This window comes from Zonotrichia albicollis, chromosome 29, assembly GCF_047830755.1.
Source record: "Zonotrichia albicollis isolate bZonAlb1 chromosome 29, bZonAlb1.hap1, whole genome shotgun sequence".
Lineage (NCBI taxonomy): Eukaryota > Metazoa > Chordata > Aves > Passeriformes > Passerellidae > Zonotrichia > Zonotrichia albicollis.
The window spans coordinates 5,051,169-5,074,297 of record NC_133847.1 but is presented as its reverse complement, the minus strand read 5'-3'; the positions used below and the strand labels follow the sequence as shown (position 1 = coordinate 5,074,297).

The window sequence follows — 23,129 nt, the reverse complement described above, 5'->3', positions numbered from 1 at the left end:
ATCCCAACCCTCCTGCCTCATCCCAACCCTCCTGCCCCATCCTGACCCTCCTGTCCCATCCTGTTCTATCCCATCCCAGACTTCCTGGTGTTCCCACTTGATCCCAACCCTCCTGTCCCATCCTGTTCTATCCCAACCCTCCTGTCCCATCCCATTCTATCCCAACCTTCCTGGGGTTGGGATAGGATCCCAATCCCCTTCAGGCTGTCACCCATTACAGTCTCCTGACCACATCAGTTGGGACTAATTAATTATGCAATTAATGGGGTCATTACCAGCAATCAGAGGAAGTTCTTTTGAGCAGTAGCTGTTCTTTACCAGCTGTGTGAAAAGGCACCTGGGGGGGTATTTTGGGGTGGGGGATGAGGCACTGGGTATGTGGGGGGCACCCCCAACATCCTGCAAAATGCCCAGGGGAATTTCGGGAGCGTGGAGCTGTGCCGCTACGACCCCCTGGGTGACAGCACGGGCGAGCTGGTGGCAGTGAAGAGGCTGCAGCAGGATTCGGCCAAGGAAATTCGGGATTTCGAGCGGGAGATCCAAATCCTGCACTCGCTGCAGCACGACTTCATCGTCAGATACCGGGGTGTCTGCTACAGCCGGGGTGAGCTGGGAATGGGGCTGGGATGGGGCTGGGAATGGGGCTGGGAATGGGGTAGGGAATGGGACAGGAATGGGGTGAGCAGGGAATGGGGCTGGAATAGACACGGAAGGGCAGGGAATGGACAGGGAATAGACAGAGAATGGGGCAGGGATAGACAGGGGATGGGGCGGGGAACACTGGGAATGGGGCAGGGAATGAGCTGTGAATGGGGCAGGAATGGGGCTTTGAATGGGGCAGGAATAGACTGGGAAGGGCAGGGAATGGAGAGGGAACAGGGCAGGGAACGGGGCTGGGAATGGGGCAGGGAATGGGCAGGGAATGCACAGGGAATGGGGCTGGGAATGGGGCAGGGAATGCACAGGGAACCGGGCAGGGAATACACAGGGAACGGGGCTGGGAATGGGGCAGGAATAGGGCAGGGAATGGGCAGGGAATGGGGCTGGGAATGGGGCAGGAATGGAGCAGGGAATGGGCAGGGAATGAGCAGGGAATGGGGCAGGAATAGGGGATGCAGGGATAGGGCAGGAATAGGGCAGGAAATGGGACAGGAATGGAGCTGGGAACACTGAGAATGGGGCAGGAATGGGGCAGGGAACTGGGCTGGGATCCCCAATCCCGGCTCCAGCCATCCCGGCGCTGGCTGTGGCCGCAGGGATGCGCGGGCTGCGGCTGGTGATGGAATTCCTGCCCAACGGCTGCCTGCGGGATTTCCTGCAGAAGAACCAGCCCCGCCTGGAGCACAGGACGCTGCTCCTCTACGCCTGGCAGATCTGCAAGGTGGGATCAGGGCAGGAATGGGGGAAACGGGGGTGCTGCTGAGCCGGGATGGGGCTGGAGCAATGCCATGGGTCAGCCATGGATCATGGGTCAGCCCTGGGTCCTGTCCCTGCCAGCAGCTCTGTCCTGGCCAAAGCAATGCCAGGGTCACCCAAGGGTCATTGTCCAGCCCTGGGGATGCTGCAGGATCAACCCTCACCCCTAAGGCTGTGCTCCAGCCTGGATGAGCCCCCAGGGACCCTCACCTGGGGGTTCCCCAGCCCTGGGGACGCTGCTGTGTCCCGGCAGGGCATGGAGTACCTGGGGGCGCAGCGCTGCGTGCACCGGGACCTGGCGAGCAGGAACATCCTGGTGGAGAGCGACAGCCACGTCAAGATCGGCGACTTCGGGCTGGCCAAGCTGCTCCCGCAGGACAAGGATTACTACGTGGTGCGGGAGCCCGGCCAGAGCCCCGTTTTCTGGTGAGAGGGGGATGCAGGGAGGGCTGGAATTCCAGCGGGATTCAGGGCTCAGAATCTGCTTTTCCTGGGGCTCAGAACCCGCTTTTTTCCAGAGCTCTGGATCCCCTTTTCCCAGAGCTCAGAACCCACTTTTCCTGGAGCTCAAAACCCGTTTTTCCCAGGGCTCTGGACCCGTTTCTCCCACAGCTCTGGACTCATTTTTCCCAGAACTCAGAACTCACTTTTCACGGGGCTCTGAACCCGTTTTTCCCGGGGCTCAGGATCCACTTTTCCCAGAGCTCTGGATCCCCTTTTCCCAGAGCTCAGATCCCACTTTTCCTGGAGCTCAAACCCCATTTTTTCCAGGGCTCAGGATCCCGTTTTCCCGGGGCTCTGGACCCGTTTTTCCCATGGCTCTGGACTCATTTTTCCAGGATTCTGAGCCCGTTTTTCCTGGCAGGTACGCTCCGGAATCCCTGGCTGACAACATCTTCTCCTGCGCCTCCGACGCCTGGAGCTTCGGGGTGCTCCTCTACGAGCTCTTCACCTACAGCTCCAAGAGCAAGAGCCCCTCAGAGGTGACGTTTTCCCTGGAAAATGGGGGGCCCATTCCCACTGGGACCAACCCTTCACAACCCTCTTGGTGCTCCCGGTGTCCCGGTGATCCCAGATGTCCCAGAGCTCCTGAGTGTCCCGTTGTCCCCAGGTGTCCTGGAGCTCATGGATGTCCCAGAGGTTTTGAGCATCCTGGTGGCTCCCGGGTGTCCCAGTGTTCCCAAGTGTCCTGGAGCTCATGGATGTCCTGGAGCTCATGGATGTCCCAAAGCTTTTGGGCATCCTGGTGTTCCCAGGTGTCCCAGTGCTCCTGAGTGTCCCAGAGTTCCTGGGTGTCCCATTGTCCCCAGGTGTCCTGCAGCTCATGGATGTCCCAGAGGTTTTGAGCATCCTGGTGCTCCCGGGTGTCCCATTGCTCCCAAGTGTCCTGGAGCTCCTGGGTGCTCCCAGGTGATCTCAGATGTCCCAGAGCTCCTGAGTGTCCCGGAGTTCCTGGGTGTCCCATTGTCCCCAGGTGTCCTGGAGCTGATGGATGTCCCAGAGGTTTTGAGCATCCTGGTGGCTCCCAGATGTCCCAGTGCTCCTGAGTGTCCTGCAGCTCATGGATGTCCCAGAGATTTTGGGCATTCTGATGCTCCCAGGTGTCCCATTGCTCCCAAGTGTCCTGGAGCTCCTGGGTACTCCCAGGTGATCTCAGATGTCCCAGAGCTCCTGAGTGTCCCAGAGCTCCTGAGTGTCCCGTTGTCCCCAGGTGTCCTGGAGCTCATGGATGTCTCAGACTTTTGAGCATCCTGGTGGCTCCCAGATGTCCCAGTGTTCCCAAGTGTCCCGGAGTTCCTGGGTGTCCTGGAGCTCCTGGGTGTCCTGGAGCTCATGGATGTCCCAAAGCTTTTGGGCATCCTGGTGTTCCCAGGTGTCCCAGTGCTCCTGAGTGTCCAGGAGTTCCTGGGTGTCCCATTGTCCCCAGGTGTCCTGGAGCTCCTGGGTGTCCCAGAGCTTTTGGGCATTCTGATGCTCCCAGATGTCCCAGTGTTCCCAAGTGTCCTGGAGCTCCTGGGTGTCCCATTGTCCCCAGGTGTCCTGGAGCTCCCAGATGTCCCAGAGGTTTTGAGCATCCTGGTGGCTCCCAGATGTCCCAGTGCTCCTGAGTGTCCTGGAGCTCATGGATGTCCCAAAGCTTTTGGGCATCCTGGTGTTCCCAGATGTCCCAGAGCTCCTGAGTGTCCCGGAGTTCCTGGGTGTCCCATTGTCCCCAGGTGTCCTGGAGCTCATGGATGTCCCAGGCTTTTGGCATCCTGGTGGCTCCCAGATGTCCCAGAGCTCCTGAGTGTCCCGGAGTTCCTGGGTGTCCCATTGTCCCCAGGTGTCCTGGAGCTCATGGATGTCCCAGAGGTTTTGAGCATCCTGGTGGCTCCCAGATGTCCCAGTGCTCCTGAGTGTCCTGGAGTTCCTGGGTGTCCTGGAGCTCCTGGATGTCCTGGAGCTCATGGATATCCCAAAGCTTTTGGGCATTCTGGTGCTCCCAGGTGTTCCAGTGCTCCTGAGTGTCCCGGAGCTCCTGGGTGTCCCATTGTCCCCAGGTGTCCTGGAGTTCATGGATGTCCCAGAGGTTTTGAGCATCCTGGTGGCTCCCAGATGTCCCAGTGTTCCCAAGTGTCCCGGAGTTCCTGGGTGTCCTGGAGTTCCTGGGTGTCCTGGAGCTCCTGGATGTCCTGGAGCTCATGGATATCCCAAAGCTTTTGGGCATTCTGGTGCTCCCAGGTGTTCCAGTGCTCCTGAGTGTCCCGGAGTTCCTGGGTGTCCCATTGTCCCCAGGTGTCCTGGAGCTCCTGGATGTCCCAGAGCTTTTGGGCATCCTGGTGCTTCCAGGTGTCCCAGTGTTCCCAAGTGTCCCGGAGCTCCTGGATGTCCCAGTGTTCTCCTGGTTGTCCCGGAGCTCATGGATGTCCCCCACAGGAATTCCTGCGCATGATGGGCACCGCGAGGCCACCGCAGATCATCTGCCACCTGCTGGAGCTCCTCAAGGACAACCGGCGACTCCCGGCCCCTGCTGGCTGTCCCTCGGAGGTGACACCGCTGTCCCGGGGCTGGCGGGGGGGTCCCCATGGTGTTCCTCCTCCCCTGATGTCCCCACCGTGTGCCTTGTCCCCCCCAGGTGTATGCGTTGATGATGAGCTGCTGGGCCTTCACCCCTGGCGCCAGACCCACTTTTGGGGAGCTTTCCCCCAAAATCGAGGCGCTGCGGGATGGGCGGAGCAAAACTCGGGTTTGAGACCCCCCCAGAATGGATCCTCAATCCATGGTGATGCTTCCCTGAGCTTTGAGGGGACAGTGAGGGGGGACACAGCCCCCAGCCCCCTTTCCCACACCACAACCCCCCTCCCATCCCTTTGGCTTTTCCCCCTTTTTATCTTGCCCTCCCTTTCCATGGCAAAATTGGGATTGGAATATGGGATTTATGGGAATATGGAATTTATGGGATTTATGGGATATATGGGATTTTTGGGATTTATGGGATTTCTGGGATTGGCGCCGTGGCAAGAAGGAGGCAGCAGCCGGCGGGGGGGAATTTATTAGAAAATAAAGTTTAATAAAAGAGCAGCTCCTGCTCCCTTCACAGCACAGGGGAGGGCAGCGGGGGGGGGGAGCAGGAGACGACGCGGGGACAGCGACAGGGCAGGGACAGGAGGAGGAGGAGGAGGGAAAGGAGGAGGAGGAGGAGGAAGAGGCGCCCCCTCCCCAGCCCGCCTCCATCCAGTGTTTCCAATTCACACAACCGCGGGGAAAGCCCGGGGAGGGCCCGGGGGGGGTCCGGGAGCCTCTCAGGACCCTGCCAGGTAAATCCCTGCGGAGGAAAGGTGGGCACAGAGCAGGGAGGGCACGGCCCCGGCCGGGCACGGGCACTGCCCAGTGGCCCAGCGCCAGCACCGGACTGGGGGACCCCAAAGAGAAGGAAAATGACCCAAATATCCCAGGGAAGGGACCCCGTGCACCCCAAAGAGCAGGGAAATGACCCCATGAACCTCAAAGAGCAGAAAAGGGACTCCTGAGCACCCCAAAGAGCAGGGAAAGGACCCTAAATACCCCAGAGAAGGGACCCTGAGCACCCCAAAGAGCAGGGAAAGGACCCTAAATACCCCAGGGAAGGGACTCTGTGCACCTCAAAAAGCAGAGAAAAGACCTTAAACACCCCAGAGAAAAGACCCTGAGCACCCCAAAGAGCAGAGAAATGATCCCATGAACCTCAAAGAGCAGAAAAGGGACCACTGTGCACCCCAAAGAGCAGGGAAAGGACCCTAAATACCCCAGGGAAGGGACCCTAAATACCCCAGGGAAGGGACCCTGAGCACCCCAAAGAGCAGAAAAAGGACCTTAAATACCCCAGGGAAGGGACCCTGAGCACCCCAAAGAGCAGGGAAAGGACCTTAAATACCCCAGGGAAATGCCCCCCATGCACCCCAAGGAAAGGACCCCCTGTCCCCCCAGGACCCAGGGGATGGAGAGAGGACCCCGCACCCCCCAAGGCTATGGGGAAAGGACCCCCCCATCCCCACCCCAGGCCATACCTGTAGCAAACCTCTTCTTGACCAGCGACATGCGGTACCCGGCGCCCGCCAGCTCCACCTCCACTCCCGACAAGGTGCTGCCCTCGCTGCTGAACTGGGCGGCCACGGGGCTGGGCTTGCTGGGCCCCCCCAGCGGCTCCCAGCTGGCCGAGAGCCGCCCGCAGCCTGGCCAGGGGGGGACAGCGCAGGGGTTGGGGGCGTCGGGACGGGGAGTCCCCGCCCCACGACCCCCGAGCAGGGCGGGCCCGGCCTCACCTCCCTGCCCCGGGGCTCCGGGGATGTCCAGCAGCTTCCAGAGCAGCCGCTTCTCCTCCAGGTTCCTGCCGGGATAGGGGGGTGTCCCCAAGCCCTCAGAGCCCCAAAATTCAGCCCTTGCTGCTCATCCCCACGTCCTGCCTTCCTTACCCCGTCAGCGTCCCCATTTCCCAGTTCAGCATCCCCATTTCCCAGTTCAGGGTCCCCATTTCCCAGTTCAGCATCCCCATTTCCCAGTTCAGGGTCCCCATTTCCCAATTCAGCATCCCCATTTCCCAGTTCAGCATCCCCATTTCCCAGTCTAGGGTCCCCATTTCCCAATTCAGGGTCCCCATTTCCCAGTCTAGGGTCCCCATTTCCCAGTTCAGCATCCCCATTTCCCAGTCTAGGGTCTCCATTTCCCAATTCAGGGTCCCCATTTCCCAGTCTAGGGTCCCCATTTCCCAGTTCAGCATCCCCATTTCCCAGTTCAGGGTCCCCATTTCCCAGTTCAGCATCCCCATTTCCCAGTTCAGGGTCCCCATTTCCCAGTCTAGGGTCTCCATTTCCCAATTCAGGGTCCCCATTTCCCAGTCTAGGGTCCCCATTTCCCATTTTTCCCACCCTGCAGAGATTCAGGACTCCACTCCTGTGCTCCTCACATTGGGCAAGTTTGGGACCCCCAGTCCTGTGCATCCCCTCACCCAGGGGGAGTTTAGGGCTCCAAACCCTGAGTCATCCACCCTGCGAATGTTTGGGACCCCAGACCCTTCATCCCCTGCCCTGTGAAGGTTTGAGACCCCAGACCCTTCATCCCTCACCCCTTTCAGGCTCAGGACCCCAGACCCTTCATTCCCCATACAGTGAAGGTTTGGAACCCCAGACCTGTAATCCCCCACCCCACTCAGCCTCAGGACCCCAGACCCTCCATCCCTGACCCCTTTTATGCTCAGGACCCCAGACCCTTCATTCCTCACCCTGTTCAAGTTCAGGACCCCAGACTCTCCACCTCCCCCCCTTCAGCCTCAGGACCCCAGACCCTTAATTCCCCACCCTGTGAAGGTTTGGGACCCCAGACCCTTTATCCCTGACCCCTTTCAGGCTCAGGACCCCAGACCCTTCATCCCCCACCCTGTGAAGGTTTGGGACCCCAGACCCTTCATTTCCCACCCCATTCAGCCTCAGGACCCCAGACTCTCCACCTTCATCCCCCTGTTCATGCTCAGGACCCCAGACCCTTCTTCTCCCACCCCTTTCAGGCTCAGGACCCCAGACCCTTCATCCCCTGCCCTGTGAAGGTTTGGGACCCCAGACCCTTCATCCCCCACCCTGTTCATGCTCAGGACCCCAGACCCTTCATCCCCTGCCCTGTGAAGGTTTGGGACCCCAGACCCTTCATCCCCGACCCTGTTCATGCTCAGGACCCCAGACCCTTCTTCTCCCACCCCTTTCATGCTCAGGACCCCAGACCCTTCATCCCCGACCCTGTTCATGCTCAGGACCCCAGACCCTTCTTCTCCCACCCCTTTCATGCTCAGGACCCCAGACCCTTCATCCCCGACCCTGTTCATGCTCAGGACCCCAGACCCTTCATTCCCCCCCCGCCGCAGCCCATCCCCGCTCTCTCCCCCTCTCCATTACCAGCTGGCGGCGGGCTGCAGCCGCAGGTTGGTCAGGGGCTCCTCCACGGGCAGCAGGACGTGCACGTTGCCCAGGGGCACGGGCAGTGCCAGGGCGGCCGCGTTGTAGCCGTACTCGACGCTGACCCGCGTGGCGCCGGGCGCGCAGTCCCAGCGCACGCAGAGCCGCAGCGGCGCCGAGCCGGGGCCCAGCCGCGAGAACTGCGCCACATCGGGGGGTTCAGGGGGGCGCTCACACCCTGCCGTGCCCGGAGGAGGTGCCCCGAGGGGCTCACCTGGTACTTGAGCAGCGCCACGTTGTAGTAGGAGGCGGCCGGGCTCTGCTCCGCCTGCTTCTGCAGGTGCCCGGTCAGCGCTGCCATGTTCAGCCAGAAGTCCTTGGTGCTGGGGTCGCTCTGGGAGGGGTCGCTGGGGGCGTGGGGGGAGAGGGGCAGCAAGGTCTGGGTACCCCCAGAAGCTGGCACCCCGGTACCCAGCTCCAAACGATGCCCAGAGTGCTGGGATCCCCAAAATCAGCTCCTCATTGCTGCAATCCCAGCATGCCCAGACACCCAAAAATCCCAAAATCTCAACTCCCAATCACTGCATTCTCAGCATGCCCAGATCCCAAAAAATCCCAAAATCTCAACACTCAGCTCCCAATCGCTGCATTCTCAGCATGCCCAGATCCCCAAGAATCCCAAACTCTCAGTACTCAGCTCCCCATCACAGCATTCCCAGGACACTCAAACCCCTGGAACCCCCAAAATCAGCTCCCCATTGCTGCATTCCCAGCATGCCCAGATCCCCAAAAATCCCAAAATCTCAACTCCCAATCACTGCATTCTCAGCATGCCCAGATCCCAAGAATCCCAAAATCTCAACACTCAGCTCCCAATCGCTGCATTCCCAGGACACTCAGAGCCCTGGAACCCCCAAAATCAGCTCCCCATTGCTGCATTCCCAGCATGCCCAGATCCCCAAAAATCCCAAAATCTCAATACCCAGCTCCTCATTGCTGCAATCCCAGCATGCCCAGACACCCAAAAATCCCAAAATCTCAACACTGAGCTCCCCATCACTGCATTCTCAGCATGCCCAGATCCCCAGGAAACCCAAACTCTCAGTACTCAGCTCCCCATCACAGCATTCCCAGGACACTCAAACCCCTGGAACCCTCAAAACTCTGCTCCCCATCCCTCAGCTCCTGAGGGTATCCCCAGGAAAACAGGGACACTCTGTACCCCAAACCCCACCCCTATTGCTGCATCCATCACCTCCCAAGGCCCCTGAATCCCCCAGACACCTCCTGTACCCCAAAACCTGCCCCCATCCCTATACCCATCACTTCCCAACCTACCTATGCCCCTCCTGTACCCCCAAATCTGCCCCTACTGCTGCATCCATCCCCTTCCAAGGTCCTTGTATCCCCCAGACACCCCCTGTACCCCAAAACCCACCCCTATCGCTGCATCCATCACTTCTCAAGATCCCTGTATCCCCTAGACACCCCCTGTACCCCCAAACCTGCTACCATCCCTGCATCCATCACCTCCCAAAGCCCCCTGTATCCCCCAGACACCCCCTGTACCCCAAAATCCACCCCCATCACTGCACCCACACTTCCCAAGCTCCCCTTGTCCCTCCTGTACCCCAAAACCCTCCCCTACTGCTACATCCATCACCTTCCAAGATCCCTGTATCCCCCAGACACCCCCTGTACCCCAAAACCTGCCCCTATTGCTGTATCCACCACCTCCCAAGGTCCCTATGCCCCTCCTGTACTCCAAAACCCACTCCCATCCATGCATCCATCACCTCCCAAAGGCCCCTGTATCCCCCAGACACCCCCCGTACCCCAAAGCCCACCCCTATCGCTGCATCCATCACTTCTCAAGATCCCTGTATCCCCCAGACACCCCCCGTACCCCAACCCCAGCCCCCCACCACTGCCCCCCGCCCCTCTCAGGCTGTCCCCCCATGCCCCCCATGTCCCCCGTGGCCACACCTGTAGAGCAGCTCGGCGTTGGGCAGGAACTGCTCGATGGCTCCGGCGTTGAGCAGGCGGAAGCTGAGCACGGGCGGGGCCGCGGGGCCGCCGAACACGCGCACGATGCCGGCGGGGAAGGACATGGTCAGCTCCCCGGTCACCTTCACCAGGCAGCTGCGGGGACACGCCGGGGCTCAGGGGACATCCCACGGGCAGCACACGGCGGCCGGAGGGACCCCCACATTTCCAGCTCCCCCTAAGATTTGGGGTCCCCCTGCAGTTTTGGGGTTTTGGGGATCCCCCCCCACTATGTTCCAGGATCCTCCCCCATGCTCCAGCATCCCCCTGCGGTTTTGGAGTCTACCCCATTTTTGGGGTCCCTCCCATGTTTTGGGGTCCATGTTCCAGTTTTGGGGTCCCCCTGCAGTTTTGGGGTCGGATACAGCCCAAGGCTGTGGCTGTGGCCATGGTGACCCCCAGGTTTTTGGGGGTCCCCTCCCATGTTTTGGGGTCCATTTTCCAGAATCCCCCTGCGGTTTTGGAGTCTCTTCCATTTTTGGGGTGCCCATTTGGGTTTGGATACAGCCCAGAGCCGTGGCCATGGCCACCCCCCATTTTTTGGGTCCCCCCCATATTTCCAGCTCCCCCCCAGGTTTTGGGGTCCCTCCCATGTTTTGGGGTCCACGTTCCAGGATCCTCCCCCCCTCTTCCCCTGCAGTTTTGGGGTCGGATACAGCCCAGGGCTGTGGCTGTGGCCATGGTGACCCCCAGGTTTTTGGGGTCCCCTCCATGTTCCAGGATCCCCCTGAGGTTTTGGGGTCTCCCCCCATTTTTGGGGTCTCCCCACATATTTCCAGCTTTCCCCCCAGGTTTTGGGGTCCCTCCCATGTTTTGGGGTCCATGTTCCAGGATCCTCCCCCCCTCTTCCCCCAGTTTTGGGGTCCCCCTGCAGTTTTGGGGTCGGATACAGCCCAGGGCTGTGGCTGTGGCCATAGTGACCCCCATGTTTTGGGGTCTCCCCCCATATTTCCAGCTCCCCCAAGGTTTTGGGGTCCCTCCCATGTTTTGGGGTGCCCTCTTCGCGTTTTTGGGGTGCCTGATTTAGGTTTGGATACATCCCCGAGCCCCAAGCAGTGGCTGCACCCCCACAGCACGCCCCAAAATCTTCTGAACCCCAAAATCTCCCCACAGCACCCCTGGGACACCCCCAAATCCTCTGAACCCCCGCACCTGTCGGCGTCGCGCCCCTTGAAGTAGGCGTGCACGTACTCGGTGAAGGCGGTGGCCACGGGCAGCGCGTCCTGCGAGCCCAGCACCACGGGGCTGGGGCCGCGGGACAGCCCTGGGGAGGGGGCACCGGGGTCAGCGCGGGGCTGGGACCCCCAGACCACCCCCCCGGATCCCCCCGGGACGCACCGAGCGCCGGCGGGGCCACGGTGAAGAAGCCGCGCTCGCCCAGGCTGGCGGGGGCCGAGTGCGAGGGGCCGCAGCTCCAGGAGGGCGAGGGGCTCAGCGAGCGCGACTGCGGGGGCAAGGTGGGCTGGGGTGGGTGTGTGCACCCCTGCACCCCGAATTCCGCATCCCTTCATCCCCAAATTCCACATCCCTGCATCTCTGAATTCCACATCACTGCACCCCGAATTCCACATCCCTGCACCCCTGAATTCTGCGTCCCTGCATTCCTGAATTCCACATCACTGCACCCCGAATTCCGCATCCCTGCACTCCTGAATTCTGCGTCCCTGCACCCGAATTCCGCATCTCTGTATCCCCAAATTCCACATCCCTGCATTCCCGAATTCCACATCACTGCACCCCGAATTCCACATCCCTGCATCCCTGAATTCTGCATCCCTGCACCCCTGCACCACAAATTCCACATCCCTGCACCCCCGAATTCCCGAATTCCACATCCCAGCATCTCCGTGCATCCCTGCATTCCCGAAATCCTGTATCCCTGCACCCCTGCATTCCCAAATTCCGCATCCCTGCATCCCAAAATTCCACATCCCTGCACCCGAATTCCACATCCCTGCATCCCCAAATTCCACATCCCTGTATCCCCAAATTCCGCATCCCTGTATCCCCACATCCCCAAATTCTGCATCTCTGCATCCCCAAATTCCACATCCCTGTATCCCTATATCTCCAAATTCCACATTCCTGCACCCCCGAATTTCACATCCCTGCACCCCGAATTCCACATCCCTGAATTCCCACACCCCCGAATTCCACATCCCTGCACCCTCGAATTCTCGAATTCCACATCCCAGTATCTCCGTGCATCCCTGCATTCCCGAAATCCTGTATCCCTGCACCCCTGCATTCCCAAATTCTGCATCCCTGCATCCCAAAATTCCACATCCCTGCACCCCGAATTCCACATCCCTGCAGCCCTGAATTCCACATCCCTGCATCCCCAAATTCCTCATCCCCCCATCTCCAAATTCCACATCCCTGCACCCCTGTGCATCCCTGCATTCCCAAAATCCTGCCCCCCTGCATTCCCACATCCTCTATCCCTGAATTCCCAAATCCTGCATCTGCCACCCCTGAACTCCCAAACTCAATATCCCTGCATCTTGCACCCCTGAATTCCCACATCCCCAAATTCCCATACCCCCAAATCCCCCCACTCCGAATTTCCACACCCCCAAATTCCCAAATCCCTACACCCCTGAATTCCCACATCCCCAAATTCCCACATATCAAATTCCCACACCTCTGGATCCCCAAATTCCCATATCCCCAAATTCCCACGCATCAAATCCCCACACCCCCAAATTCCCACACCCCCGAACCCCCAAATTCCCACCCCCCTCACCTCTCCCCTTCTCATCCCCAGGCCATCTCCTCCCAGTTCCCCTTCCCCTCGCTGCCATTCCCATACTGGGATCACTGGCAAGCCGGGCCGTGTCCGACCGCCCCTCCCGGGGGTCCCCTCGCCCCTCCCCAGCCCGGGGGTCCCCACGCCCCCCCAGCCCCGCACCAGGTCGCTGTTGCTGCCCGGCCCGGCCGGCGGCCGCTTGGTGCGGGAGCGGCGCGGGGGAGCCACGAGAGGAACGTCCCGAGGGGCAGCGCTGGGCCAGGAGGGCACCGAATCTGGGGGGGCACGAACGGGGGGGTGAGGGGAGAGCCCTGACACGGCAGGACCCCCCCGCCCCGAAATCCGGGACCACCCCCCGGGAGTTGGGCAGGAATTGGGAACTGGGGAGTTGGGCAGGGCTCGGTTTTGGGGTGGGGCGTGGAGTTGGGGGTTTTGGGGGGCAGAGTTGGGCTAATTGGGGGGCACTGTTGGGCAGAGTTTGGGGTCATTCGGGACAGAGTTTGGGGTCATGGGGGGCACAGTTCAGGCTAACTGGGGGGGCAGAATTCGGGGTCATGGGGGGGGCAGAATTTTGGGCCACTTAGGGCAGAGTTGGGGGTTATGGGGGACACAGTTCAGGCTAATTGGGGGACAGAGTTTGGGGTCATGGGGGGGCAGAGTTTGGGGACACTTGGGGCAGCGTTTGGGTTCATGGGGGGCACAGTTCAGGCTAATTGAGGAGCAGAGTTTGGGGTCACTCAGGACAGAGTTTGGGTTCATGGGGGCAGATTTAGAGGTAATGATGGACCAGGGTTAAGGATAATGGGGTGGGGGGCAGAGCTGGGGCTGTGGGAGTCACATTTAGGGGTACCGTGGGGCAGCTCCCCCCCACTCACCCGGCTCCGACTGCAGAGGGGGGGTCCCGGCCGTGCCCCCCTCGCTCAGCCTGGTCCCCGGCCCTTGGCAGCCCCAGGGAGAGGGGCTGGAGGACTCCCCCCCGCTCGGGGGGGCCGGCGAGGAGGAGGACGAGGAGGCCGAGTTGGAGGAAGGCCGCGTCAGGGGGGGCTGCTCCCCGCCGGGGCTGCGGGGTCTGCCCCACACCGGGGGATCCCCAAAAGGGTCCGGCGAGGGCGCTTCTCGTGGCGCGGGGCCGCTGAGGCAGCGGCTGCGAGCCCGGGGCGCGGCCCCCGCGTCCCCCCAGAGCCCCTCGGCGCCGGGGCCGCTGAAAACGGCGAAGTTGGGGGGCTCGGGGAGGCGGCCGGAGGGGCTGCGGGGCCGCGGGACCCAGGCGCTGCTGCTGCTGCTGCTCAAGCCGGGGGGCGGCTCCACTTTGGGCCCGGGGCTCTGCGGCGTCCCCGGCTGCGGCGTCCAGGGCCGGGAGTCCGGGGAGGGACCGGGAGCAGGGTGAGAGGGCGAGTCCAGCCCCGAGTCCTCCACGTTCTCCGGGGACGAGGAGGAGAAGGGCGACGAGGACGAGGTGAGCACGTAGGAGCGGGGGGCTGTGGGACAGCCCCGGTCAGAGCGCGGCCCCTGCCCTGCCGGGGGTTCCCATCCTCACCCAGGAATTCCCGTTCCCGTTCCCATCCCGCCCCCCAAATCCTCACCCGGGAATTCCCGTTCCCGTTCCCATCCCGCCCCCCAATTCCTCACCCGGGAATTCCCGTTCCCGTTCCCATCCCGCCCCCCAAATCCTCACCCGGGAATTCCCGTTCCCGTTCCCATCCCGCCCCCCAAATCCTCACCCGGGAATTCTCCCGTTCCCATCCCGCCCCCCAAATCCTCACCCGGGAATTCTCCCGTTCCCATCCCGCCCTCCAAATCCTCACCCGGGAATTCCTCTGTTCCCATCCCGCCCCCCAAATCCTCACCCGGGAATTCTCCCGTTCCCATCCCGCCCCCTAAATCCTCACCCGGGAATTCTCCTGTTCCCATCCCGCCCCCCAAATCCTCACCCGGGAATTCCTCTGCCTCCAACGCCGACTCCAGAGGGGGACCGAAGAGCGCGGCTGAGGGTGGGGGGTCCTGGGGGGGCTTCCCGGGGCCACTGGGACAGGGACAGAGTGGGGGAGCTCAGATACTGCCCGGGACCCCCCAGGAATGGGGGGTGGCCACTCCATGGCACCCCAATCCCTTGCTGTCCCCTACCTGTTCATCTGTGCCACCGGGAGAGCCCTCCCTGTGCTGTCACCTGCAGAGAGAGGGGACACTGCATTGCACCCCACAAGGACCCCTGTGTGCCCCCCAAATGCCCAGGACCCCCAGCCCAGCCTCACCTGCTGCCAGTGTCCCCTCGGGGTCTGTGTCACTGCAGGCCGGGGTCAGGGATGCCGTGTGCCCTGAGGGGGGATGTCACCGTGAGGGGACACAGAGCCACGGGGACTCTGGGGTGGCTCGGGAAGGGTGGGGTGTCCCCCAGCAGACAGGGAAGGTGGCATTGTCCCCAAGGATTGGGTTTAAGGAAGGGTGGCATTGTCCCCAAGGATTGGGTTTAAGGAAGGGTGGCATTGTCCCCAAGGAAGGGGGTCAGGAAGGACAAGATGTCCCCAAGGAGTGGAACTTAGGAGGATGTGATGTCTCCAAGGAAGGGCTCAGGAATTATGTGATGTCCCCAAGAAGGGGGTCAGGAAGGATGGGATGTCCCCAAGGATTGGGTTTAAGGAAGGGTGGCATTGTCCCCAAGGAAGGGGGTCAGGAATTGTGTGATGTCCCCAAGGACTGGGTTTAAGGAAGGGTGGCATTGTCCCCAAAGAAGGGGGCTCAGGAATGATGGGATGTCCCCAAGGATTGGGTTTAAGGAAGGGTGGCATTGTCCCCAAGGAAAGGGGTTTAGGAGGATGTGATGTCCCCAAGAAGGGGGTCAGGAAGGATGTGATGTCCTCAAGAAGGGGGTCAGGAAGGATGAGATGTCCCCAAGCAGTGGCTCTCAGCCTCAGTGCCACCCCCCAGGCCACTTACGTGACGCCTGCCTCCTGACAGTGCCCTGCAAGAGAAGGGGACAGGGCTGAGGTGACCCCATGAACTCCGGGGGTCCCCGCGGCCCCCCCAGGCTCACCCCAACACCGGGGGCCAGGATGAGATTGCCCACGGTGGCCTTGAGCTGCTCCACGGCGGCCTCGGCGCTGCCGGGCGCCTCCCGCGGCTGCACCGGCTTGATGTGCACGTAAAACTTGCGCGGCTCGTCCTCGTCGTAGTCCGAGTCGCTGGAGGAGCAGCCGGGGTTCTCCACCTCGCCTGAGCCCATGTCAAGGCAATGCCTGGCTGGAATTCCCCTTGGATCCCCCCAAAAATCCCTGCTTGGATTTGTCCCTGGATCGCCCAAAAATGCCCGGTCGGAATTCCCTTTGGATCCTTCAAAAATCCCTGCTTGGTGTTCCCCTTGGATCCCCCAAAAATCCCTGCTTGGAATTGTCCTTGGATCCCCTAAGTATCCCTGCTTGGTGTTCCCCTTGGATCCCCCAAAATGCACAGTTGGAATTTCCTTTGGATCCTCAAAAATGCCCAGTTGGAATTCCTGTTGGATCCCCCAAAAATGCCTGGTCAGAATTCCTTTTGGATCCCCCCAAAAGTGCCCAGTTGCAATTCTCCTTGGATCCCCCAAAAGGCCTGGTCAGAATTCCCCTTGGATCCCCCAAAAACCCTGCTTGGAATTCCCTTTGGATCCCCCAAAAATCCCTGCCTGGAATTCCCCCTGGATCCCCAAAAATCCCTCCTCGGAATTGCCCTGGATCCCCCAAATTCCCCCCTTTTCCACGGATACTGCGGGCGCTGTCCGGGCGCACGGTGAATCCGTCCTCGTCCACCTCGGGGCAGCCCTGCGGGGACACAGCCCGACATTCCCAGTGCTCCCAGTTTGGGAACGGCAGCGCCAGGGCGGGGCACTGGGACACTCACCAGGTCGTTATCCGGAGATTCCCTGGGAATGAGATGGTGAGAGTCAGGGGATGTGGGAATTCAGGGATGTAGGGATGTGGGAATTCAGGGATTCAGGGATTCAGGGATGTGGGAATTCAGGGATGTGGGAATTCAGGGATGCAGGAATTCAGGGATGTAGGGATGTGGGAATTCAGGGAAGCGGGAATTCAGAGATGTGGGAATTCAGGGATGTAGGGATGTGGGAATTCAGGGATATAGGGATTCAGGGATGTGGGAATTCAGGGATTCAGGGATGTGGGAATTCAGGGATGCAGGAATTCAGGGATGTAGGGATGTGGGAATTCAGGGATGCAGGGATGTGGGAATTCAGGGATGTGGGAATTCAGGGATATAGGATGTGGGAATTAAGGGATGTGGGAATTCAGGGATATAGGGATTCAGGGATGTGGGAATTCAGGGATATAGGATGTGGGAATTAAGGGATATAGGGATGTGGGAATTCAGGGATGCAGGAATTCAGAGATGTGGGAATTCAGGGATGAAACAATGCAGGGATGCAAAGCTGCCAGGATGCAGGGATGTGGGAATTCAGGGATGAAACAATGCAGGGATGTGGAATGTGGGGATGCAGGGATGCAGGAACTGCAGGAGGCAGGGATGGAGGCTCTTACACGGCGTCACGCTCCCGCTCCTTACGGCTCAAGCCCGGGATCCGGAACGCTTTGCTCCGGCTCCTCTTGGGTCCTGGGGAAAGCGGGAGCGGGGTGAGGAAGGGCCTCCGCAGCCCCCGGCACTCCCAGCTGGATGCAGACGTACTTGCCTTCCTGCGCTGGAGCCAGCCGGTACTCGTCGAAATCCAACGCTCCTGCCACGGAGAATGAGATCAGCTGGGATCAACCCAGGATCAGCCCGAGATCCACCCAGGAACAGCCCGAGATCCACCCAGGAACAGCCCAGGATCAGCTGGGATCACCCAGGATCAGCCCGAGATCCACCCAGGATCAGCCCGAAATCCACCCAGGAACAGCCCAGGATCAGCCCGATATCAGCCCAGGATCAGCCAGGGATCAACCCAGGATCAGCCCGGGACCAGCTGGGATCAACCTGGGATCAGCCCAGGACCAGCCCAGGATCAGCTGGGATTAACCAGGATCAGCCTGGGATCAATCCAGGATCAGCTGGGATCTGCTTGGGATCAACCCAGGATCAGCCCCAGATCAGCTGGGATCATAATGGGACCAGCTGGGATCAACTTGGGATCAGCTGGGATCATAATGGGATCAGCTGGGATTAACCAGGATCAGCCAGGGACCAGCGGAATCAACCCAGGATCAGCCAGGGTCAGGCTGGGATCAGCCTGGGATCAATTCAGGATCAACCAGCCTGGGATCAGCCTGGCATCAACCCGGGATCAGCTGGGATCAGCCTGGCATCAACTTGGGATCAGCCCAGGATGGGCCAGGACAAACTGGGATCAGCATGGGATTGCCCTGGGATGAGCCAGGATCGAGCCAGGATCAACCCAGGATCAGCCCAGGATCAGCCTGGATCAACCCATGATCAGCCCAGGATCAATTCTGGATCAACCCAGGATCAACTGGGACCTGCCCAGGATCAGGCGGAACCAGCCCGGGATCAACCCAGGATCAGCCTGGACCAACCCAGGACCAACCCAGGACCAACCCAGGATCATCAGGGGCCCACCCCCACCCAGGTGGGACCCCCAGGCTCACCTGGCCGCTCCCTCCCCGTGCCCTTGCTCTCGGCAAACCTCCGCAGCAGCATCTCCGTGCCGATGTTCTCCACGTTCTGCTTGAACTCCTCGTGCACCTGGGGGGGCAAAAAGGGAAGGGGACATGGAATAAAGAGGGGAAATGGGAATGGGGAGGGGGTCCACACTCACCTGGGGACTCACCTGGCCGATCTGGACGTGGGTGTCCTCCACAGAGTGCGAGTAGGAGCCGATGAGCCCCTTCATGTGCCGCAGGTGGGCTTCTTCCACCTCCTGGAAGCGCTGGAGAGGGAAAAACGGGGGTCAGGAATGGGGGGACATCCCCAGGATCAGCAGGGGGACAGAGAAGGGGAGTTGGGATGGGTGGGATGTCCCCAGGCGGGCAGGGAAGGGTTTGAGATGGGTGGGATGTCCCCAGATGGGTGTGGCAGGGGGGTTGGGATGGGTGGGATGCCACCTCTTCCCAAATCCCACCAATGCCCATCCACACCCAAATCCCATCAGTTCCCATCCCTTCCCAAGTCCCAGCAGTGTCCATTCCTGCCCACCTGCCTCCAATGCCCCATCCCTCTCCCAGTTCCCACCAGTTCCCATCCCCTTCCCAGTTCCCATCTGTGCCCATCCCTCTCCCGGTTCCCATCCCTTTCCCAAATCCCACCGGTTCCCATCCCTCTCCCAGTTCCCAGCCATGCCCATCCTTGTCCCAAATCCCATCAATGCCCATCCCTTTCCCAGTTCCCATCCCTCTCCCAGGCGTGCCAGCCGTGCCCACCATGGCCGAGTCCAGCATGCGCTGCTCGAAGTCGGCGCGGGCAGCGTTGTATTTGTCCACCGCCCTCCGCAGCGCCTCGCCCGCCTTCCGCGACTTCAGCTCCGCCTGCGCCACCGCCGGGCACGGGGACAGCCGGGGACAATGACAGGGACAGCCAGGGATTGTCAGGAATGGGACAGAGACCACTGGGGGGGACAGGGGACAGCCAGGACAAGGACAGGGATCATCAGGAACAGGACAGGGAACAGCCAGGGACAAGGCCAGGGATTGTCAGGAATGGGACAGAGACCAGGGGACAACCAGGAACAATGACAGGGATCATCAGGAATGGGACAGGGGATAGCCAGGGACAAGGCCAGGGATTGCCAGGAATGGGACAGAGACCACGCAGGGGGGACAGGGGACAGCCAGGGGAGAGCCAGGACAAGGACAGGGATCATCAGGAACAGGACAGGGAACAGCCAGGGGACAGCTGGGACAAGGACAGGGATCATCAGGAACAGGACATGGGGACAGCCAGGGGACAAGGGACAGTCAAGGGACAGCAGGGACAATGACAAGGATCGTCAGGAATGGGACAGAGACCACCCAGGGGGAACAGGGGACAACCAGGACAAGGACAGGGATCATCAGGAACAGGACAGAGGACAGCCAGGAACAACCAGGACAATGACAAGGATTGTCAGGAATGGGACAGAGACTACCCAGGGGTCAGGGGGCAGCTGGGACAAGGACAGGGACCATCAGGGAGGGGACAGTGACCTCCTGAGGGGGGACAGGGATCACTGTGACACAAAAAGACCATCGAGGGAGGGTCAAGAATCGCCAGGGAAGGGACACGGACACCGAGGGAAGTGACAGGGACGCAGGGAGGAGGAAGAAGAAACACCACGAGAGGACAGGAACCAGCAAGGACGGGACAAGAACCACCAACAGGAGGAAGGGGGGACATGGGGACACTGAGGGGGGGACACTGGGGGTGGCACCTTGTCGATCTCCTTCTGGCTGGTGCCCTCCTTGCGCAGCCGCTCGTACTCCTGGCACTTGCTGTGGTAGCTCTCCTTGGACTTGGGCAGCAGCTGGGCCACCCCGTGCAGCAGCTGCACGGCCTCCAGCGTCCCTGCCACCTCCTCCTTGGACTGTGGGCACACGGCAGCGTGGGCACGGCTGGCAGGGGACACCGGGGAGGGGACAATGGCGGGGAGGGGACGGCAGTACCTTCTTGTGCACCCGGCCTTGCTCCTCGCCGTAGCGCGAGATCTCCTTGATGAGGTCGTGCAGCTTCTTCATCAGCTCCAGGTGGCACAGGGCCAGCTTGTCCGAGGAGATGCGGAAAACCTCCCACAGAGGCGCGAAGGTCCTGCCCGGGGGGGCCACCACAACGGTCACCAAGGTGTCCCCAAAGCCACCTCGAGGTGTCCCAGACCCCCCCCGTACCCCAGCTGGGTCCCGTTCGTGGCCATCTTTGACAGCTTCACCATGGCCTTGGCGTAGTTCTCCTCGATGGCGGCCCTGGGGATGGTGAGGAGGGGGATTTGGGTTTTGGGGACCCCCCCAAAGGGTTCTGGGGAGCCCCCAAAGGTGTCCCCAACCCCGGGTACCTCTCCCGGACGAAGTCAGCGAGCTCCTTGGTGGAGATCTGCCCGTGCTTCATGTTGTGGTAGAGGACATCGAAGCCGTGGTTCTTCTCACCCTGCCAGGGGAGCCCCCTCACTCACATCCCGAATTCCAAGGGTCCCCACACCCCCTTTTCCCTGGGAACAGCATCCGGAGTGACCCAAACCCCCCAAATTGGGGTGCTGAGCTCCCCCTTCACCCCCACCCCAAACCAGCCCTCCCCAGGACGGGCTGGGCTGAACCCCAAAAATCCCCGGGGTTATTTCGGGTGCTGCCCCACACCCACAAAGCGGCTTCACTTCAGCTCTCACCCCCCCCCCCCCACAGCCGCGCTGGGGCTGCAGGTGAACCCCCAGGGGAAACTGAGGCAGGAGGAAGAGGAAGGTGACGAACCAGGAAGCGCCGGCCACGCGACTTCCCCCGCCCCCCCCCCGGGCTGGGGACACCCAAGGAGGGGGGGGGGGGGGGAACAGCGATGTCACCACAGCGGGGAGACCCCCAGCCCACCCCCCACATTGCCCACCCCCCAATTAATTAATTAACAGCATTAATGATGGTGCCAAATTAATGAAAATTCACCTCCCCCAAGGGCTGGGGGGTCTTTGAGAGTGGGGGGCACCCACGGAGGGGTGGGGGGCACCCAAGGGTGTGGGGGGTGGTCCCGGCTTACCCAGAAGTGCTCGGTGAAATAGGACATCTTGGAGGGGGGGGCAGCGGCGCGGGGACCCCGCAGCTCAACTCCCGGCGCCCTTGGGGGGGGGGGGGGGGGGGGACACCGGGATTTTACCGGGGGGGGCTCCGCGGGGTCGCACCCCCCCGTTTTTATCGGTTTTGCCGGGAAAAAGCAGCCCCGTGGCCATGGAAACCGCAGGGTCCCCCCCACATTCCCTATCAGCGACCCCTCCCCAAGGTGTGCGGTACCGGGGGTACCGGGGGGGGGGGGCACCGGGGAGGGCACCGGGGGGGCCCCGGGGCGGCGCTGGGCCCGACACCAGATACGCAGATCAATAATAAATGAGCGGCTGCTGCGTGCGGCGGCGGCTGCTCCCACACCCGGCCCTGCCCGTGCCCCCCAGAGCCCCCCAAAAACTCCCCTAAAACACCCCCAGGAACCCCCACAGAAAAAGGATCCAAGCATCCCGACCCCCGCCCCCCTAAATTTGCCGCGCTGGGGATCCCCGAGCCCCCCAACACTAATTGGGGTCCCCCAGATGTGCCCACACCCCAGATGTGCCCCCCACCCCTGGCTGTGCCCCCCACCCCGCTCTGTGCCCCCCCCGAACCCGCTCCCCATCATGCACCGGAGAAAAACAGGAAACCCCAAAAATTCGCGCCTGCTTGGCGCCACCGGGGGAGGCCCCCCCGACTCACGCTGCGCTGTTGGGGGGTTCGCGGGGCCCCCCCGAGCATCCTCGGCGTGCCGGGGGTCTGGAGGGGTTCAATGGGGGGCTCAGGGCCCCCAAACCCGCTGGGAGCCCCCGCCGCTGCCCGGTCCCTCCGCACGGGTTCCGCCACCTGTGTCACGAGCGGGGCGGGCTCAGCGCGGCCCCCCCCGGTAAACGGGGGGGGGGGGGGGGGAAGCTGGGAGGGGTCTCAGTGGGGGCTCGGGGCCCGCTGGACCCCCCCTATCGCCTCCCCCAGCCCCGCCGGTCCCGGGCGGCCGCAAACGCCACGAACGCGCCGCCGGCCAAAGTCCCCGCGGGCACCGAGTCCCCGAGCGGGACGGGGGGTGCGGGATGGGGGGGGGGATGCGGCACCGGGACACCCCCCCCCCCACCCGCGCCCCAAAACCGAGCGGGTCGGGACACACCCGCAGCCGTGACCTTCAGCGGGGGGCGCGGGGGAACCCCCGGAGGATGCGGGGGGACGGGAAGGGGAGGGTCCGGTTCGGGAAGGCGGTGGGGGCTGCGCACCCCAAAACCCCCCCCCGGGAACGGGAGGCACCGCCGGGGTTTTTATTTTTGAGGCGTGCACCCCCAAAATGAAAAAGGAGGGAAAGCGGCGAACCGAGCACTGCACCTGCAGCGCGGGGAGGCGGCGGGGGGGCCGCCCGCAGCACCGGGAGCGGGCTCGTGGCCAGCGGGGGCTGCGCCGGGGCACCGGGGCGTTATTAACGGTGGGCGCCGGTGCAGTGCAGCGGGGCGCGGCGCACAGCGAGGGATGGGGGGGATCCCCGGTACGGCGGGGGCGGCGCGGGGATGCACCGCGCATCCCGGTGAGGGCGATGCTGCGGGGGCGGCGCGGGGGAACCCGCGCGGGAACGGCGGGGCCGGGGGGCAGCGCGGCGGGGCCGTGGCGGGGACACTCCGGGACGGGACGGGACGGGACCCCCGTGCGCGGCGCGGGGCCGGGGCGCGGCGCCCGCTCCGGGGAGGACGCGGGACTCACCTGCGGGGCCGCCACCCCCGCCCCGCTCCGCCGCCGCCGCCGCCCCGGGACCGCGCCGGGACCGCGCCGGGGGCGGTGCTGGCCACGCCCCCTCCCGCCAAATCGCGCCGCCATTGGCCGGCGCGCCCGGCAGCGGTGACCGCAGCCAGCGGCTGC

The 23,129-nt window shown here is 62.2% G+C and overlaps 2 protein-coding genes across 3 annotated transcripts in view; one reads left to right on the top strand and one right to left on the bottom strand.

The window, feature by feature from the left end:
- Positions 1-5,142, top strand: part of LOC102064099 (tyrosine-protein kinase JAK3) — a 13,439-nt gene extending 8,297 nt beyond the window's left edge. Inside the window, exons 14-19 of the mRNA XM_074528455.1 lie at positions 415-604; positions 1,257-1,381; positions 1,670-1,842; positions 2,282-2,399; positions 4,333-4,443; positions 4,532-5,142. Coding sequence (XP_074384556.1) covers positions 415-604; positions 1,257-1,381; positions 1,670-1,842; positions 2,282-2,399; positions 4,333-4,443; positions 4,532-4,648 — 834 coding nt within the window. The 3' untranslated portion in view covers positions 4,649-5,142. The remainder of the gene's footprint in view (positions 1-414; positions 605-1,256; positions 1,382-1,669; positions 1,843-2,281; positions 2,400-4,332; positions 4,444-4,531) is intronic.
- FCHO1 (FCH and mu domain containing endocytic adaptor 1) lies at positions 4,946-23,129 on the bottom strand. 2 transcript variants are annotated; one of them, XM_074529027.1, is made up of 28 exons: positions 22,974-23,129; positions 21,957-22,100; positions 21,256-21,334; positions 20,570-20,661; positions 20,406-20,480; positions 20,187-20,328; positions 19,955-20,107; positions 18,969-19,073; positions 18,380-18,478; positions 18,198-18,294; positions 17,285-17,329; positions 17,136-17,208; positions 16,483-16,504; positions 16,349-16,403; positions 15,547-15,822; positions 14,865-14,927; positions 14,737-14,779; positions 14,544-14,635; positions 13,488-14,090; positions 12,775-12,887; positions 11,202-11,307; positions 11,016-11,127; positions 9,804-9,959; positions 8,092-8,224; positions 7,818-8,017; positions 6,198-6,262; positions 5,943-6,107; positions 4,946-5,221 (listed from the first exon to the last, which is right to left on the bottom strand). In XM_074529027.1, exons 3-28 carry the CDS (start codon positions 21,280-21,282, stop codon positions 5,199-5,201), a joined length of 3,135 nt encoding a protein of 1,044 aa, XP_074385128.1. In that variant the 5' UTR covers positions 21,283-21,334; positions 21,957-22,100; positions 22,974-23,129; the 3' UTR covers positions 4,946-5,198. The 2 variants fall into 2 exon arrangements, with proteins under 2 accessions (XP_074385128.1, XP_074385127.1); XM_074529026.1 differs by having other exon boundaries at positions 14,737-14,783; positions 14,866-14,927.

Coding starts and splice junctions, on each gene's coding strand:
- FCHO1 (XM_074529026.1), bottom strand. CDS start 21,282: ATGTCCTATTTCACCGAGCACTTCTGG. Junction 11,128..11,201: donor CGTGGCCCCGCCGGCGCTCG/GTGCGTCCCGGG, acceptor CCCCCTCCCCAG/GGCTGTCCCGCGGCCCCAGC. Junction 8,018..8,091: donor TGGCGCTGCTCAAGTACCAG/GTGAGCCCCTCG, acceptor GATGTGGCGCAG/TTCTCGCGGCTGGGCCCCGG.